Here is an 18,470-nt window from a genome sequence, read left to right as displayed (position 1 = left end):
ACTGACCACTTACACAACACTGTTTCCCTGCATTGGTCTCTCACACACAAACACAAACACACACACACACACACACACACAGATAGCTCTTCCTACCTCCTGAGGGTATTTAAGCAGGAGCAGAAGTCTCATAAGTCGGAGCAGCAGCAGCAGCAGCAGCAGACCGACTCCAACCGACAGCAGCTTCACTCCAACTTCACCTGAGGTGCCACCACTCTGCATTCAGACTTCAGACTTTACAGGTATGACCCAGGTTTATGGCTACAAAATTCCTCAAGAGTTTATACCTTCCAGATGTGACGATGGTAATGATTTTAACGACACATCTGAAAGTCATTTAAAAGTTATGCAGTTGTTCAGTAATCTTTTGAGATCATTTGGTGACACAAACTTTGAATAACTCGAACAAAGCCTGTTGTACTTCACGATATGGCATGCAACTTTGAGGAGTTTGATTGAATTATTACATTATTGACACTTTTTCTCTCTTCTAAAATGTGATTCTTGAGTGAGTAATCCTCACTCATCCCTCTAATCTAGGTTATTACCTTAATATTTTACTTATACAGTAGTAAGAGTAGTAGTAGTTGGAGTAGTAGTATTAGAAACACACAAAAAAGAAAAATTATCCCTCTTCTTCCTCTTCAACTGTTGAAACACATATTTTATATATTATGCATGTAGATCTTTGTCCGTTTAACTTGAGTTGTGTGCTCGAAAAAGTATGTCCACAGGAGTTTCATGTTGAGGCTCAGTTCTGCTGTTAAACTTGTGTGGAGGTTTTTTTCTCCTGTGTCAGCATTTGCCAAAGTTGTGTTAAACACACGTGTGTGTGAGCGTTCACCAAGTGTCTCAGACATGGAGGAGTTTTAGGTCACTGATATAACGAGGTGTGACCTGTGGAACGACTACATGTATATTCAGTCAAATCCTGGACTTTAGTACAGTTTGGACTTCACTCCTCAAGTTTACAAATGGAAACATCGTCCACTGTATTGTGCTAGTCCACTATAATTATCTAAGAGCTACTTTGCTGAATGCAATTAAGCCCTAATGCAAAAAATACTCAATCACAAGTCAAACTCCTACTTCAGTCAAAGTACAGAAATAGGGATCAAAATGTTTGTTAAGTATAAAAATAGAAGTATTTTTAGTATTCTGGACTTTTCTCTACGCTTTACTTTGCGAAATATTCATGAGATTTACCTCTTTGGGGATCAAACTGTTATTTGAAAGAAACAGTTTTATAAGTTTAGAGTAAAAAATCTCTCTTTGGTGGAACTGCTGACAACTCATAAACGGAATATAATGTAAATGTAAAATATCAATCTCAAAAGTAAGACAAATACATGCAGTGGAGTAAAAACGGCATAGTATGTAGAGTAGACTCAAATACAAATACTTGCATAAAAAAATATATATATTTAATGCAACATTATGTAGAAATTGTCATTGTGTGCAATTTGGTGACCCCCACAGTTTATGAGTGCAACAACACTGTCGTAAATCTCAGTGATTTTGACGCTGTTATTTTAAGGTAGAAAAGTTACATAATGTTATTTTAATGTTACTGTCCACCCGTGTGTCCCTCAGCCTGTCTGCAGCAGTTATAAGCCTGTCTATCTGTGCTGATGGTGGTTTCAGTGAAAACAGAGCTCTCACTGTGTTAAACGATGACTCATGCAGCCAAACGTCGTCCCAAACTTCTTTCCTCGTCTGGCACGCGCCCACATTATGCAACAACGAGCAACCTTATTCTCAGCCAGGTGTTTGTACCTCAAACCTGACACTCTGTGCAGCCTGCGAGCATCTTGTGTAAACAGCTGTTGTGTGTTTAAGGGTTAAATCAGCCTGACCACATGCCTACGTAATCATCATGGCAGTAACTTCATGTCTACTCGGGGTCTGGAAGCAGGTTTCAGGTAGATCCCATCTGGACCGAAGGGCTGATGTCATATTTGTTCTGTATCATGTTTTGTGGATTTAATGAGTCATTCTGAAAACACTGACGGACTTTGTTTACATCAATTTGATGTGTTCACACCCAGGGATAAGTTTGAACCTGCTTGTGGTCAGCTGGGCCTTTAATTACTTTGGTTAACCATAAAGTACAGCTCCCATTTTTACTACTTTTACGGTAGGAGCACTGTTGATGTGCTCACCACCAATTCCACTATTGTCATTTTAAATTTATTATTACATTATCACTTTTAGGGCCCGCACCTAACAATTATTTTCATTATCGATCTTAATCAGTTTTTCTCACAGCTGTTCGGTTAAGTTCCGTGTGCACGAGGATCGTTTTCACAATGTTGTCGTATGAGCAAGGGACAAATTTTTCGCCAAACTGTTGTCATGTAAACGGGGCCTTAGACTAGACGCAATCATAAAAAAAACATCATTCTGAATAAATAAAGGAATAAACAGTGATAACATTACTGTAAACATAAGCAATTTGTTTTTGAAGATGAGAAAATAAAGCATTTTTAAAAAAGCTAAATGATGACAGAGAACAGCCCATAGCATTAAAGCTTTATTACCAACTTCCTTAGATAGAAAGGGGACGATTAAAAGGATCTGATCAGCGCTTCACAGTTAATAGTTTGATCTATAAGGAGCAGGATAACAGACAATAAGGTTTGTTAAAGTTAATGCATTTTAAAATAAATTCATACCAGTGAAATGATGTAATAGTAACATGAAAGAAGACCGCAGTAAGACTAACTGTGGTTTCGCTGCATGACCACGAGTGACTCAATTATTTACTGCAGTAGATTAAGTTTTTAATAGCCATGATTGATGCTCTGTTTCTTTCTCTGTGACCACAAAAACACAAAATATTTGTGAAGTGAAAATAAATCACCAAACGCAAAAAGTGTCCATCTTCACCAGCAGCTTTCAGGAAGAGGAGTGACTGTAAACGTCTCTTCACCCAACCTACAACCACACGTGGAGACCACTTCCATGTGCGTTTCATCATTTGCAAGCTTCAATATTTCCGTGTCTCCCCATCTTTAATAAAAGGGACAAGGACAGACACTCTCTCTCTCTCACACAAAACACACACATACTCAAGCGTGCTTCCAGTTTTTCCACAGATGTAGAGCAGATGGGTTTGAGAGCTCGCCCAGCATGATGGGAATTCAGCTCGAGACGCTGCATGGATGAAGAACTTTAATGAGCATATTTTCTGAAATCTGAAGTCATGAAGTTATTTAAAGATTTATTCAGTCTAATGCAGGAATAATGTATTTGTTTTCCCTCCACTCTCCTCCTCCAGTCCTGCGACAGATCATCCACCCTGAACTATCAGCGCCATGTCTGATCCAAGTGCCGCCCCGACTCCCTCTCCTGCCCCCCCTATTCCCTCCGGACCCCCTCCGAAGGTGACAAACCGCGGCCGCACGGCAATTCCCATCGCCAGCGCCAACTCTGACACCACGGAGGTACCTGAGTTTGAGCCCTTTGGTGCACCGGGCCCGAGAGGATTTCCACCTCTGACTGGTGAGAGATCACACTGTAAAACATCATAAAGAAATGTAATGGAGTCAGAAAACGTTTTATTTTTGAGTTTATTCAACTTATTATTTGTAGTTTTGTATTTTTAGACGCCTTCAGAACTTATAACTATGAGTTTGTCTGATTTAAGTCTAGTTGCAAACCAACAGAGCTCATGCGGAAACGCCATGGGTGGTGCCTGCTCAGGCCTGTGACAGCTGACCAATCAGAGCAGCGTTCAGACAGAGAGGGAATAAAGGTGCTGCAGTAATGAAGTCATACGAAGTTTATATAGTTTCTCCTGACTCAACGTCTTACAAAATTGTGGATATACAAGTCGTCTCTCATGATGGCAGAATTGAAGAGCAGGAGACAGATCTCACAGTGCGTCTTTGTTAAAAAAGATAAAGTCTTTTTCCCGACAGTGACACAGTTTCCAGTAGGTTTTGCACATGACTGACACATGAATGACATCCAGACAGGATAAATTCTGCTGACTTCCTGCAGTTTGTCGCCACACTCCACCCTGTATTGTTGTCAAAGAGCTGCGCAGTGGTAGATATCAATATGTGACAGGAATTTTAATAATGCAGTGACTGGAATTTGGAGTGTGAGGAAATGGCCAAAAATAAGTGGTTGTAGGGAGATTTACTGCACGTTCACATCACTGAGGTTTTTGATACGTTTTTTTAATAGGCAGCCTGTCCAGCAAATCTCATAGATATCCATCCACATGTTTTTCAAGACATCCTGCTGTCTTTCTGTCCATTCAGAGTATCTTGACATCACGAATGTGGACATGATGCGGAGGCCGGATGAGATCAACAAGACCCAACACCACACCAAGTTTTACAGCTCTGACTCTCTCGTCGTCCGTCGAGGACAAGAGTTCCAGGTCAACATCATCTTCAACCGTCCCTACAAACCTGCTAGCGACAAGTTCGCTGTGGAGTTTGTCATCGGTGAGCTCTAAACGGTCTTAAAAAGTGATATTTGTCACCTTGCAGTTGTCATAAATTCACTTGATTCTGGATCAAGTGGTTAGTCAAATTCACACCTTCGTATAGAGAACTAGTTGATGCCAAGATTTGACAAAAAAAAAAATTATGTCTTAAATAGTGCAGCTTTTCATCTGAAAATTAAGTGAAACATTTCCTGTTCATTATCATATTGAACAGTTCATGTAGCATGGGATGTTTCACATTTCTCAGGATAAGTTGGAAGGGCAGGACTGTCACTAGCCCATGGTGCCATACATAGCTAAGTGTTAAATCTGCCAATGCTCCCTGTTCACCCAGGCTCCAGCCCCCAGTACAGCAAAGGCACCTATATTCCCGTCTTCCCCACCCAGGAGCGTCAGAGCTCCTGGGCAGGCCGCATCACAAGCACCTCCGAGAATACCGTCACCATGGGCATCACTCCTACTCCGGACTGCATTGTGGGGAAGTACCACATGTACGTCGCTGTGGTGACACCCTTCGGCATCCGTAGGACCAGACGGGAAGACAGCCGAAACCTCTACATCCTCTTCAATCCCTGGGCGACAGGTCAGTTTAGGCTCCTTGATAACAAACAGCTTCTTTGTAATATTTTATTTCACCTTCATCCGCATAAACTCCACATGTCTTGCTGTATCGTTCCTCAGCTGATGCCGTGTTTCTGGCTGATGAGACAGAGAGGCAGGAGTGCGTGATGAATGAGGTGGGGATCATCTACCACGGTGCATATGACGACATCGCTGAGAGAGACTGGAACTACGGACAGGTAGTAGAACAACCGATCGTAGACTTCGAGACTGATTTTCAAAGATTTGATTTGATGATTTTCTTCGCCTAGTTTAACTATGGAGTCCTGGATGCCTGTCTGTATATCATGGACAAGGCTGACATGCCCATCACTAACAGAGGAGACCCCATCAAGGTGACCAGAAAGGCCTCTGCTATGGTGAGAGAATATTTATATTTATATTTATTTATTTCTAAAACACAGTTGGTTTTTCCATGAGGCTTCAGTGAGAAACAACAGCTACAGTACATTTGAGAAACTGAACCATAGTGGTTGTCAAGTGAATGTGCTCTTTGTTGCACTCAGCTGAACTCCCGCGATGATGAAGGCGTGCTGGTGGGGAACTGGACCGGCGACTACATGTACGGGGTGGCACCAACTTCCTGGACTGGTAGCACTGAAATCCTGCTCAACTACGCCACCAGCAAGATGCCCGTCTGCTACGCTCAGTGCTGGGTCTACGCCGCCGTGTTCAACACCTGTGAGATCTTGATCGAACACCAGTTGCACTTTTCAAAACCCTTCTAAATAAGTCATAATATCCAAGTTCCTTTCATTCCTTTGCTCAAGGAGATACGAATGGAAGTATAGAGGCACCTTTTCTTGTTTTTAATATCTTAGCATGGCTGATTCTTCAGTACTTTGGCTCTGTTCGTTCAATGGAGAACCTTCTATTCACTCTTGATATCTGTCATTGCTTGTCCAACTAGTCTTGCGTTGTCTGGGGATCCCAGCACGAGTCGTCACCAACTACTACTCTGCTCATGACAATGATGGAAACCTGAAAACGGACATCATCCTGCACGACAACGGCAGGATCGACCGCAATCGCACCAAAGATTCTATCTGGTAACACATCTTCCACGTAGCTTACCATCATACGGAAATCAGAAATGTACACAATCATGGTACCCAGTGGATGAATTTTAAAAAGTTTGATTACCCATTGCCTTCCAGTTAACAAAACCCAAATATCCATTTCACTTTGGTTCATGACAAGATTGATTTCTTTTTAAAGTAATGACAAGATTTTAATGAAATCTGTTGTAAACGTTCATGGTCCCCAGAGGAAGAGCCATAATAATTTTTTCAGACATCCTGACCTCTCTAACAGGCCAAAACGTTCACTTTTTTTATAAGGAATATAAAAATCAAATCAGCAGTTTTCTGTGAAATGTATTAAGCACTTTCATGTTCCTCAGAGGATACATTCATTAAATGTTGAACACTCTAAGACCTTCATCTAGTGCCATCTTCAAACAAAAACCTTAATAATATATAGCAGTATACATACATTGGTTTGTTTTTGGCCTGTTGGTGGCGTGGCCTCAGAATTGCACCAGCAGTCCATCAGCAACTACTGGCAACACTGGTATGAAATTTGGTATGACTAGTCATGATCCCCAGAGGATGAATCTTAATGGGTTTGGTTAGCAAACAGGGTTTGGTCAGTTAACACCAAACTTTCCATTTCACTTTCATGACAAGGTATTTTTTAAACTAATTAGCCTACAGTTTTAATGAAATCTGTTGAGGATGTTCATGGTCCTCAGAGGATGAATCCTAATACTTTTTGCCAACATTGTAAGCCAACACTTGTCAACAGGGAATATACAAATCTAATCAGCAGTTTGCTATTAAATTTAAGGAGCCCTTTCATGCTCCTTAGAGGATGATCCCTTCAAATTTTGAACACTCCAAGACTTGAATCAAGTGCCATTTTCAGACCAAAACGTGAAGATATCTCATAATAAATTTAATTTGCTGGACATATTAAGCTAACCTTTTTGATTTAAATGACCCCATGGCTTTTTATTTTACATAGAACCAGATTAAGGATGAATTTAACACTTTAAGCCCAATCCTAGTAAAGCTATGGGGTTCAGATCCACTATAGGCTGTAGAAGTTATTCAGTACTATGGAGTACTAGGAGTTTTATTAGACTTATTTCTCTAATGATATTTAAAACAATGTCTGTCATTGCCAGGAACTATCACTGCTGGAATGAGTGCTACATGTCCAGACCAGACCTCCCAGCTGGCTTTGGAGGCTGGCAGGTTGTGGATGCAACACCGCAGGAGACCAGCGATGGTAAATAATAATGTTATGAAATAAGTGTGGCTTTATAACGACAAGTCAAGAGTGCCTTATATTATATTTTTAAAAAATGCAATGCAGTTAAAGGACCACTGTTTTAAATACACTGTCTGACGTCACATTTATCTCCATACTTCCTCTCTTTATCCATCAAGGCATGTACAGATGTGGTCCTGCATCAGTCCAGGCCATCAAACATGGACAGATGTGCTATCCCTTTGATGCCGCCTTTGTGTTTGCTGAGGTGAGTCTTTAAACAACATTTTTTCAGTGTTTCTCCAACAGGACAATCTGTTATTCACGCAGTATTTAATCTTCTCTGTTGGGGCTCCTCTCCAGATAAGTTTAGGTTACTTCCACGTTATTTCTATCTTTGTCTCCACAGGTCAACAGCGACGTGGTGTTTTACTCCCGGAGTAAAGAAGGTACCATGGAGCCGGTCAAGGTGAACCAGTCTCATGTAGGCCGCATGGTTTTGACCAAAGCTCCAGGAGACGTGACTCGCCGTGACATCACTGATCAGTACAAGTTTCCTGAGGGTCAGTGAATGCAACCGTCACAAATCATAGTGTTTTAATATTGGGCAGAACTATTTTCTCTGCTGCAGCCTCAGCTTGTCGTTTAGACAAACACACGAGTGTTGCATGACATTCTCCGACTATAATTTTAAGAACTGTCAAATAAATCAGCCCAAAAATGCTGAGAGAATACAAATGCTCACTAACGTACTCATGTTTATTCATTTAACCCCGAAACAGTGTCGTAATGAAAACAGAAAAACTGAAACACTTTGGCAGGAACACAGTATAAGACTTCATTTTTACTGTGATTGATTATCTTCTACAAGCAGTCCCTAAGACAGTGCTAAGCACATTTGTTTTTCATACTCTGCAACAATGCCAGGTTCAGAGTTAATTTGGGATGATAGTGGCTGAGTTTGGCCCAGCTGGCTTTGTTCTGGCACCAGAGGACCAGCCATGTGCCCCGATGTGGCTGCCAGATTTGGCAAGGTTTTAGGGGTGTGGACTTGGGTCCTTTCAGTTTGTAAATCACCTCCAATTGGCATTATGTTGGCTTGGTTTGGGCCAAAGTTGGCACGTGGAAAAGGACCAGGGTACTTGGGCCAATTGTGGTGTTTTGATTACCGCAAACTTGGCATGCAGACAGGTTATGGGCCTCATTTCAGAAAAATTCTGTCCTCTGATTACAGAAGCAATTCCTAAACTCATGGCTGTGTCCTGTCCTAGCCGGTTGGAGAAGCTAATGCCAATGTTAGCTAACATTGGCGTTAGCTTCTCCAACAGACTAACATCATTGTTAGTTTCTCCAACAGGTTAACGCTTTTCCAAAAGTTACGGTCTGAGAAGCCTTTGAATCCTATTTTTCAGTGTTCATGTTGTTCCCCATCTTTATTTGCGAGCCATTTTCAGCCGTTATTTTGAATTTAGGACAGTCTAAATTATCCTCACACAGAAAATTCCTATTCTAAGATAATTGCAAATGTCATCCTAAACTAAGATTAGATAGCTTGTCAGACAAACATTTTGATTGTTTGAATGAAATCTACAAACACAAAACATTACAACAATATATTCCAATCATCCAATCCAGGCAGCAAGGAGGAGCGGACCGTTCTGGAAAAAGCAGAGGGGTATGGCTGTCAACGTGTGAAGTCCAACCCTCCTGAGGCTGACGTGGACCTGGTCCTGCCCACCCTGGAGGTCAGCGTGGGCGACGACTTCGAGCTGGACCTGGAGTTCATAAACCGCAGCGACCAGCGCCGCGTCGTGGACATCTATATCAGCGGTAGCGTGGTGTATTACACCGGAGTCACCAGCACCGAGTTCCTGTTCAGCGATCCCACAGTGACAATCGGCCCCAACAAAAGTGAGGAAGATGTTTATTCATCCTATTTTTACAATATTAATTCAACAACCAACAACGTTCACTCCTCTACTTTCGAAAGTGTGCTTTGGATCATAAAAAAAAAAGAAATAATTGAAAAAGGTCAATGTCAGAGAGAGCAGTGTTGTGTCTTTGTGTTCTCCAGGTGTGAAGGAGGTGGTGGTGGTCGAGTCAAAGAACTACATGAAGCATCTGGTGGAACAGGCCAACCTCAATTTTATTGCCACTGGGAAGGTCAAGGAGACCGGCCAGATCGTCACCGCCATGAAAGTCGTCACCCTGCACAATCCCAAACTCTCCATTGTGGTCTGACATCATGCTTGTTTTATTCTATTCCACACAGTGAATGTAAAATGTGTAACTGTTTAGTTAACGAAAAGAGCCTTTATTCAGCGGATTTGTCTTTTTCTTTCTAACGGTGGATGTCTTTTGTGTACGTCAGTTGTCCGGCGGGGCCAGAGTGAGTGAAGAGATGATGGCAACTGTCGAATTTACAAACCCTTTCGATTTCGGCCTGGAGGGCGTCTACATTCGCATGGAAGGGCCCGGACTCATGCTGCCCAAGTCCAAATATTACAGGTGAGCTCTGAACAGATGAAATAGGTATATGTAGGGCATAGGTCTCATCTTTGTCTTTGACTCATTTAATATGTCAGAGGTTGGTGGGCTGTTAAAAACTAAAGGTGATCACAAAAATCAGCTATAAGTAAACCAAGTTTTCATAATGTTACAGCTTTTATTCATCTGTTTGTATATTAAAAAGCAGTTGCTGCAGGTTTAAGCATGTGCTTTGCACCCTGATAATAAACTGTTACTGCTTCCTGATTCAGTGATTTTTGACTATCTTTAAAATTACACCAAAAATCAGCCCAATCCTTCTGCCGTCTAACTCTGCCCCTGCTGGTTTCAGTCTGATCCCACGAGGCTCCACCCTGACCTGGACCGAGTATTTCAGCCCGCTGAGGGCTGGCAGCACCAGAGTGATCGCTACGCTGGACTGTCCTGCTCTGAGGCAGGTCCGAGGCCAGGCGTCTGTCACCATCCAGCCCTGAGGATCGCGGCAGGATCACTGACAGCCAACGACATTCAGCTCAGTTACACTTCAGCTCGGATATAAACCTATAACACAGTTTCACATCTGTAGTTTCAGCATTTATGACAACTAAAGTGATAGTTTTAGGCTATGGAGGACCGAACCTAAAAATAAATTACTAAATAAATAAATTACTCAATAAATAATAATGATTATTCCATTAAATGCATCAAACACAATATAAGAAATGTAGGCAGTAAATGTGACATGAGTTGATATTTCTTTATTAAATAATTTCTGTATTTTTTTAACCTTTTGTAGTCCCTTACATGTGAAAGTAAATAAATAGGAGGATTAATGCAAAAACAAATTAAAACAGAAATATCAATTACTGCCTACATTTATTTTTATAGTATAGTATATTTAGTGCATTTAATAGTATTTTTTAAGCCATGTATTTATTTCTCTATCTGTTTTTGATTTTGGCAGTTCTTGTCCTCCATATCAGTCAATTATTATAAGGCTAATTAACACATTTTTGTGCTATATCAAACATGTTGACAGTTAAAGGGCAATTAAGTGCTTTTTTATGCTTAAAAAAAAAAAACTGGTCCAAGTATTAAAAAATGTTAATTGATTTTAAGAAAGTATATTTTGGAAGAATAAATCTGTAGCTTGCTTCTTCATTTTAACTCAAGAGCGTGGCTGTTTTCAAAATTCTCCGACTCATTCAATCATTCATTATTTCATATTATTATCTTCTAGTAGTTGTATAGTTTATTCTATAGTGGGATGTAAACAAAGATTTCACCCACAAATTAACTAGTCATCATTTTGCGTCATCATTGACAGGTGTCGTGTCCCCCCACAGTTAACTTTCACATGTATAAAATATGCATTGCATTGTGGGTTGTTGACAGAAGGCAGCGAACACTTTTATTGTTTCATTGGAGTTTTTGACACTCAAAACTGCAGAGAGTAAAGACAGGGCTATATCCAGTAAAAATTGAGGTATTACAGACACAATGTTTATTTTATGTTTATCAATGTATTACCACCAGGGGGAAGAATTACACCCATTCCCTTACAACTCCAACAGAGGCAGAGCAACATGATCAACCCACCAGGTTGTTTTCTGGTGATTTTATGTATTTAGGTAAAATATTCAGTCATTTACTCAGTCAAGTTAGTCTGACCCAACTCCTGAAAAAAATATCTATTATTAGGTTATTATTTGTTATGAAGATTCAATTGTATTCACCAGCTAGTTGCTGTCTTCTGTCCTCTGTCTGCTGCTTGGTAGGTAGTTAAGTGGATTCATCAGACCTGAATTTCCTCAAAATGGCTTCCTGCAGCTTTTACAAACAGGGTTGATTGATCAGTGAGACTGTAACCAAAACATTGATCTAGAGAGCTACAAAGCTTAGTAGAACAGCTGCCTTGGTGGATAATTTTCTGTGATGCTACGTTTCATTTGACATACAAAATATTGATTAATGCAGCTTGATTTTTGAAATGTACTCCAACTATACAACTACAGCTATTATACTGAAGTACTATACAACTGTAAAGAGCCCTTTCCAGCTCTTTATATCAGTCTACAAAAACTGTTTCTACACTATTTTCTTTGTACAAGATGCAAATGCAAATATCAACCAAATAAAAGATTCCCTATACTGTAAGTGTGTGTGTAAGACCCCTCTTTGATAGGCAGACGTTGCTGAACGATGTCCCCTCTTGGCAATTTCTTTTAAAAAAATTTAAAAACATATTTGAAGTAATATTATGGTAAAAGACCTTAAAAGAAGCTTTTCTATTCTATTTTTGTTTTTTCAAAATGACCAGAAACAGAGGTCCCCTTTTAGATGGTAGAGACATGTAGTGCCCTGTTGGCAATATTGACGTGACTGTGTGTGTGTGTGTGTGTGTCCAAAACTTCACAGTGTCATCATCAATGATTTGGCAAATTTTATTTGTTACAAACACAAAATCAGACAAAACTCATCACTGATGACTATGAATCACCTAATGATAACACATGATGTAATCTAAAACAAACAAAAGTGCAACAGCAGAACAACAACATCATCCCTCGAGAAATTGCCGAAGCAGCAGAGCGGAAAACTGTCTGAATCCAATTAATGCTGCACTGTGTAGTTTTGGCGAAGACATTTTAATCAGAAGAGAAAGATCTTATCATGACTGAATCAACAGAATAATAAAAAAAATACCCGTAAACCAGTGCTGATAACTATAATCACTTTACATTTGTCTGTAACACAGACGCAGTAACATGTTACTGTTCCTATATTCACTAATCACAATACAGTTGCTAATCAGACAATTATGTTGTCACTTGTCTAACATAAGATTGTCCATAATCTGCATCATGGGTTGGTAGAAATAAATAATTAAAGGTGCTTTTTCATGCATGGTGTGCAACAATCACCTGACCTGCCTGAGAGGCTCTTCAGCCTGGGCTAACTTGTGCTGACACTGACGAGGAACAGATTGTCTGACAGACGATTTGAATTAAATATATTGTTTTGTTGGACTAAAGAGCTCTGTGGTGTGATAGGTATACACTTACATGAGTTTATTTTTTCAGCCTAAATGTGGTCTTTCATCTAATAAAACACCATCATCATAAACAATCTTTTCTGCACCCGTCGTCTATCCTCAACATCTTCATTTGAAGATGATGAGGTAGTCTGGGTACGCTTGGTTGTCATGGAACACAACGTACACTGATGGGTCATCTATTATGTCCACCACACTGTCGTAGCGATCGTGGGGCTGACTGTCACTGCGAGGAGGAGGGACCTTCATGTTGCTGCTTCCGAGAGTGGAGACCCCGGTCAGGACTCGGGCCACAAACATTAACTGAGAACCATCAGCACCTGGCTTCGAGAAGGCGGGGTTGGCTGAGTAGCTGGCGTCTACGGCAAAGTAGGTTCCATGACCGTATCTAGTTCCTGGGAAATAAGAGGAAATAGGGAATTTAAAATAAGTCCTCAAATCTAAACATCGTTCAAAATCATCCATGTGATTGTTACACTTCACTAGTTAAAGGAATTAAATGGAAATGTAAAGAGGGAGGAGAAAGATCTTTACCCTTCTGTCCTGCAAAGCGCCTGTTGAACCCAGTTTGCATGATGGATTCACAGTTGTCCAGCGTCGTCCCGTGGTACAGAAGCTTTTCACGTGCGCCCCCCTCCCGTCTTCTGTTATCAGACATCTGCTTCTTTTGTACCTCATAGGACTTGCGCAGATGAACGTTCTGCAGGCGCCAGATCTGTCGGGAAAATAACAAAACAAAGTAAATAACGAGCTAACAAAATGACCTCCGAAGGCTGGAAATATCTTTAGTCCTTTCAACTGTACTGTGTTGAGAACACAGATATTGTGCAGTAACTCAATATGAAGACACGTGTAAGAGATACCCTGATATAAAGTGGTTCCATTAATGTGAATGAAAGCCATTAACCTAACCTATTAACTAACTTCGAGTCTTCCATGTCTAGAGGCAATGACATGTCTTTTCGAGTTAAAGCTGCCCACCTTCATCACAGTCATGGTTGCAGTCCGTTTGAAGTCCTCCTTCACTGACTTGTACTCTGCAGAGGAAGGCTGCAGTGCAACCGCCTTGAACGCTTCACCGCCAGCCATGTCGTCCCAGTAGAGAGGGAGGGTGAAGTCTGAAAAAAGGTTGGAGGACAAAATAGAAAAATGCCAGAAATTCAGACTTGGTATTCTTAAGTATCTGCTGTTGGTCTCAGACTACAGTATCAGTCGGGCTCTTTTGAAACGTAAATGTTCAGCAACAACAATCTTCTCACCTGGAAGATTCACAAGTCGTTTCAGCTTCGTCGTCTGTCCGGATACTTGTCTTGAAGCCTCCAACCTCTGTACATCCACACTCCACAGGACGCCCTGTGCGTCCACTATCCCTCCTGTGATTTCGTTATTTTCTAGGCTGTAATTGGCTGTTTTGGGGAGTCTCTCCCAGGTGCCGTTATGTGCCAGGATATACCAAGCTACAAGGGTGTAAATTTCCTGCTCCTCTCTGACTCTCACCTCTCTTCTGAGGGAGCCATACAGAGAGGCATTAATCTTCTGCGTCACCTGGTTGACTCCATCTTTTAACCCACTCACTGTTAAGCTTCCCGGCCCGGACTGGTCCCTCTGTATGTACAGACCCTGCGTCTCCAGCAGCTGCTTCAGATCCTCCACGTTGTCCTGGGTGAGGCCTGACAGATCCTCCTTTTTGAAGGTTTGAGTGGAGCACTGAGCCTGATACAGACCCTTCAGCTTTGTCATGGCATCGTCAACATCCTGTCTGGAGAGACCCAGGAAGAGGAAGACGGACTTCTGACTTGTGGAGGTGGTATGGAGGAGGCTCAGGTCTGTGCTCACTGACAAAGAGGGCGGTTGTTGTTGTACATGAGGCCTCTGAGGCACTGACACTGCAAAGAGGGTCCAAAGATAACAATCAGTGAAAATTTACAATGGAACAAGTGAATTATGATTTTTGTGAAACTTCCTGTTACCTCTGTTGATCACAGCAGTGGGAAACATTTGCATTGCTTCCTCTTTAAATGCCAAGAAGACATTGATCTTAATCAGGACGAGGCGGATATTGGTGACAGAGTAAAGAGAAGTAGATGAAGTGGCAGCCTTCACCCCTCGGAGGATTGCACTTGCCACGACACCAGGGTCCAACCCTCCAGCTCCTGCATGAACAGTTTGAATGTTTACTGGCAGAATTAATACTGATTAATTTAAACTACATAACTGATATTAGCTGAGTGTTTGTGGGTTTTTTTTTTATTGCACATCTAGAAAGTCTTACAAAATACCTACCAGCACAGATGGCAGGAATGGCTACGGACTTAAATCCATAGTTTTCACAATATCTCATGATGTAGCACACCAGTTGTTCGATGATACCTGCATCCCCTCTTCCCCATACATGCAAAATGGCTTTACAGGGGAGCCGTCCAGACCGGGATACAAAAACACTCCTTTGGTTGACGTCTGGTTGGTTGACAAGACAAGACAAACGTGAGTGAAGAAGCTAAAGTGTGTGTTGCTTGAAAATGTCGAGCATGTCATTTTTTCTCACCTGCTCTAAGTTCAGCCTCCACCTCTGGTCCAGCTACGGCTAAGATGTCTCTGCACACACCATCTGCAGAGAAAAGATTTGATTATGTTAGAGCAAAACTACAAGGGTCTACAGCCATGCTAGCAGCTCTGTTAGGCAATGTGAGCTTAATGCTGATGTCAGCATGCCAACATATTCACAATGTTGTCAATGTCACGTTTACAGACAATCACAAAATATATCACCTCTGTGAAAATCAACAAAGTTGGTCGTGTTCACAACAATATCTGTAGTCTCATTAGTGATGTCACCAAACACCAGCTGTAGTTTAGCCCCGCCTCCCACTGTCATTGTGATGTCATCGAGGTCACTGGTGAGGGATCTGAAGATTGCTGAGATGAAGAACCATATGTTTGGGACAAGGGTCACCATTTTGTGACACACATGGTTGAATAAACAAGATCACTACGGGTTTGGTAAACACAGATCGTTTGCAGTTGTATATATATATAGATTTTTTTTTTTTTTATGTAAATGTACATCTTACCTTGGCCTCCTTGGTTCATATTTAGGCTGAGGTGCCTGGAGACATCATGGTAGCACTGTAAGTAAAAACACCAGCTTTAAAAACTCTCATCAGTAAATCCTACAGGCATTCATCTAACAAACCAGTTGTGTTGATAGTCACCTCCTCAGAGTCTGGATAGCCTGGTTTAATGACGATGTGGATGGTGGAGAGACGACCAGAGGATGCAGATAATCCGAACTGGCAAATGATCTCAGTCAGCACTTGAATGGCTTCACTCAGCGGGTATTTTAAAACCAATCCCGGTCCGATAACTGGAAAGGCCACTGAGTACAAGTGCTGCTTTGCACACAGGTCCAAACACCTCTTCAGGCCTTTCCTAAGTGCCTACAAAACAAAAACCAAACACTTCCTCAGTGATTTCACTTCTGCATTGACATTGTGAGTTAATCTAACATGGACTGGGGCTATAAGTTAAAAATACCACAGTTATTCTGATCAAGAACTGAAGCCCTGTGAAAGGCACAAGACCACATATTCTGAAGCTTATTACTCTTGGAAATACTATTTAGCCACACAAAGTTTCACGTTCAAAATAACACCCCTCACCTGAATCCTTCCATGAAACACATTTCTTTATGCTGCATTTGGTAATGTGTGTGGAGTCGAGAAAGGAGGCAGGATCGTAACTTTGCTCTCAAACTTATTTTGATATTCTTCTCACAACTACTACTTTGGATTGTTTATATGCATTCAAACAACTTTAGCACCATGAATGCCTTTAAGAGGAAACTTCAAATGTGGCCAACTGTGCAGACTCACTTTTGCTTTAGACAACTCTTCATATAGGCTTTTTTATCTAACCTGCACACTCCTTCCGCTGACTCCATCCCATGGTGAGCATTCAATGAAGAAGAGCTTGGAGCAGCCCAGAGACGGAGGCGCATCAACCTGCAGAACATCACCAGGAGCGAGGGTGCGATTTGATGTCTTCAAGTAAAACTTTGACTTGATTGCATTCCCCGCTTTCTTCAACAGACATTTACCGATTTTCGTAGAATTTAGCTGCCTGTTGATCATGGGGGCCACCAAAACATTCACCTGTGGAAATAATGTGGAAAAAAATATCAATGTGAGTATAACTTGGCTGCCGTGCTACTTTTTTGTAAAGTAGAACAGAAATTGTCGAACCTGCTCATCCACCAAACTGCCAAGTTTGATCTCCAGGCTCGTCTTGTCGAACACAATGCTCGAAGTGTTGCGGCGCTGTCTGGGGGCAGGCCTGGGTTTGACACTGCTGGTGCTGGAGCTTTTCACCTTTGGGGAGAACACACCTTGCTGTTCCCTGATAATAACCTGACAGGAGCTCTCCACCAGCTCCTTGCTGATTTTACCCTCTGCTTGGAAGTAGCGCTGAGCACCTGGTCCATCTAGAACCAGTGTGTCTTTTGTCAGATTGGCTAGAGTCGCTTTCAGGTTCGCCTGAACCTCCGGGACCAGACAGCGGGGGCCAGACACGAGCACAGAAGGGGACGGAAAACGCAGGGCTTTAAAGGTCACCTTGTTCTGCTTCATGCCAATCAGGTCTAAGATTTGATCAAAGCAGTCGACCAGTTCAGGATGCGGTAGGTTCAGCAGCTCCTTTGTCCCAACTTGGTTCATCTGGGAGTTGTGCAGAACTTCTTTGAGCTTGTTCACATTCACACTGTAGCCCACCAGTCGTACTTTGGTGATTGCAGCTCCACTGGGTCCTGGGATGAAGCTGACGTCCACTCTGAGCTCTCGATGGTTTGCCTCGTTCTTGGCTTTCATCAGGATTTCTTTCACCCTGTCGAGATCTGGAGGTGCAGCTGCAGCTCCCTGCAGCTGCACATTGTCCAGACTCAGGTCTCTCTTTATTGCTGCCTCAGCTTCATCCAGCGCATCTTCGGACAAACTGGACAGAACCAGGTCTGACCCCACCTCTATGGAAACAGGATTTCTGAGACTCTGCTGGAAGTGAGCTTGGTACTTGGAGACGGCACCGCTGGATGTTATGAAGGTAAGTAACGCTGTAGGAAGTTTAACTCTCTTTTCTTTTACCGTTTTGATCAGTTCATCAGGTTTTGTAGCTCCTGACTTCACCTTCTGGTCTGGGCCCTTCAAGATGACAGATGGTTTGATAATCTAGTAATATAAAATAATATCATGACAATTGTCAACTTTTTTCATTAGCAGACGTTGACTCTGCTCAGAAATCCTCTCAAAGTGTTCTCAAGATCATTTGACTCTGTACAGACATTCATGGTTGCTCATTGAATCTTTCTTCTAAAGGGAAATATTTTCTCACCTGTGATTGACTAGTGGAGGGCTGATCGGGGGTCTGTGGCAAACTGGTTCGACTCGAGGTCAGACCTGGTTCTCCAGATGGAAGAGAGATGGTGTGGAACTTCCTCTGCAAAACGCTCGCCTGGTCTATAAAAAATGACGAAGTACAAGTTGCCAACAAGATCCTACATTTTAACTACTTAACCCACTGGGA

The 18,470-nt window shown here is 41.8% G+C and overlaps 2 protein-coding genes across 2 annotated transcripts; one reads left to right on the top strand and one right to left on the bottom strand.

The window, feature by feature from the left end:
- The first annotated feature begins 137 nt into the window (after positions 1-137).
- f13a1b (coagulation factor XIII, A1 polypeptide b) lies at positions 138-12,001 on the top strand. Its single transcript, XM_073475085.1, has 15 exons — positions 138-242; positions 3,281-3,504; positions 4,272-4,460; positions 4,797-5,045; positions 5,144-5,262; positions 5,335-5,442; positions 5,590-5,764; positions 5,994-6,132; positions 7,272-7,375; positions 7,537-7,625; positions 7,767-7,920; positions 8,993-9,268; positions 9,432-9,592; positions 9,729-9,865; positions 10,197-12,001. The coding sequence occupies exons 2-15, from the start codon at positions 3,318-3,320 to the stop codon at positions 10,336-10,338; spliced, it is 2,229 nt and encodes a 742-aa protein (XP_073331186.1). The 5' UTR covers positions 138-242; positions 3,281-3,317; the 3' UTR covers positions 10,339-12,001.
- Positions 12,002-12,273: 272 nt separating this feature from the next.
- LOC141003738 (protein mono-ADP-ribosyltransferase PARP15) lies at positions 12,274-17,989 on the bottom strand. The gene is made up of 12 exons (XM_073475179.1): positions 17,141-17,989; positions 16,814-17,050; positions 16,112-16,336; positions 15,971-16,025; positions 15,669-15,815; positions 15,445-15,507; positions 15,183-15,356; positions 14,870-15,052; positions 14,159-14,785; positions 13,881-14,017; positions 13,434-13,614; positions 12,274-13,294 (listed from the first exon to the last, which is right to left on the bottom strand). Exons 1-12 carry the CDS (start codon positions 17,759-17,761, stop codon positions 13,008-13,010), a joined length of 2,937 nt encoding a protein of 978 aa, XP_073331280.1. The 5' UTR covers positions 17,762-17,989; the 3' UTR covers positions 12,274-13,007.
- Positions 17,990-18,470: the final 481 nt, after the last annotated feature.

The sequence above is a fragment of the Pagrus major genome, chromosome 10, assembly GCF_040436345.1.
Source record: "Pagrus major chromosome 10, Pma_NU_1.0".
Classification (NCBI taxonomy): Eukaryota; Metazoa; Chordata; class Actinopteri; order Spariformes; family Sparidae; genus Pagrus; species Pagrus major.
Note: the sequence above shows the minus strand (reverse complement) of the source record. Positions and strands in the feature narration are given on the sequence as shown.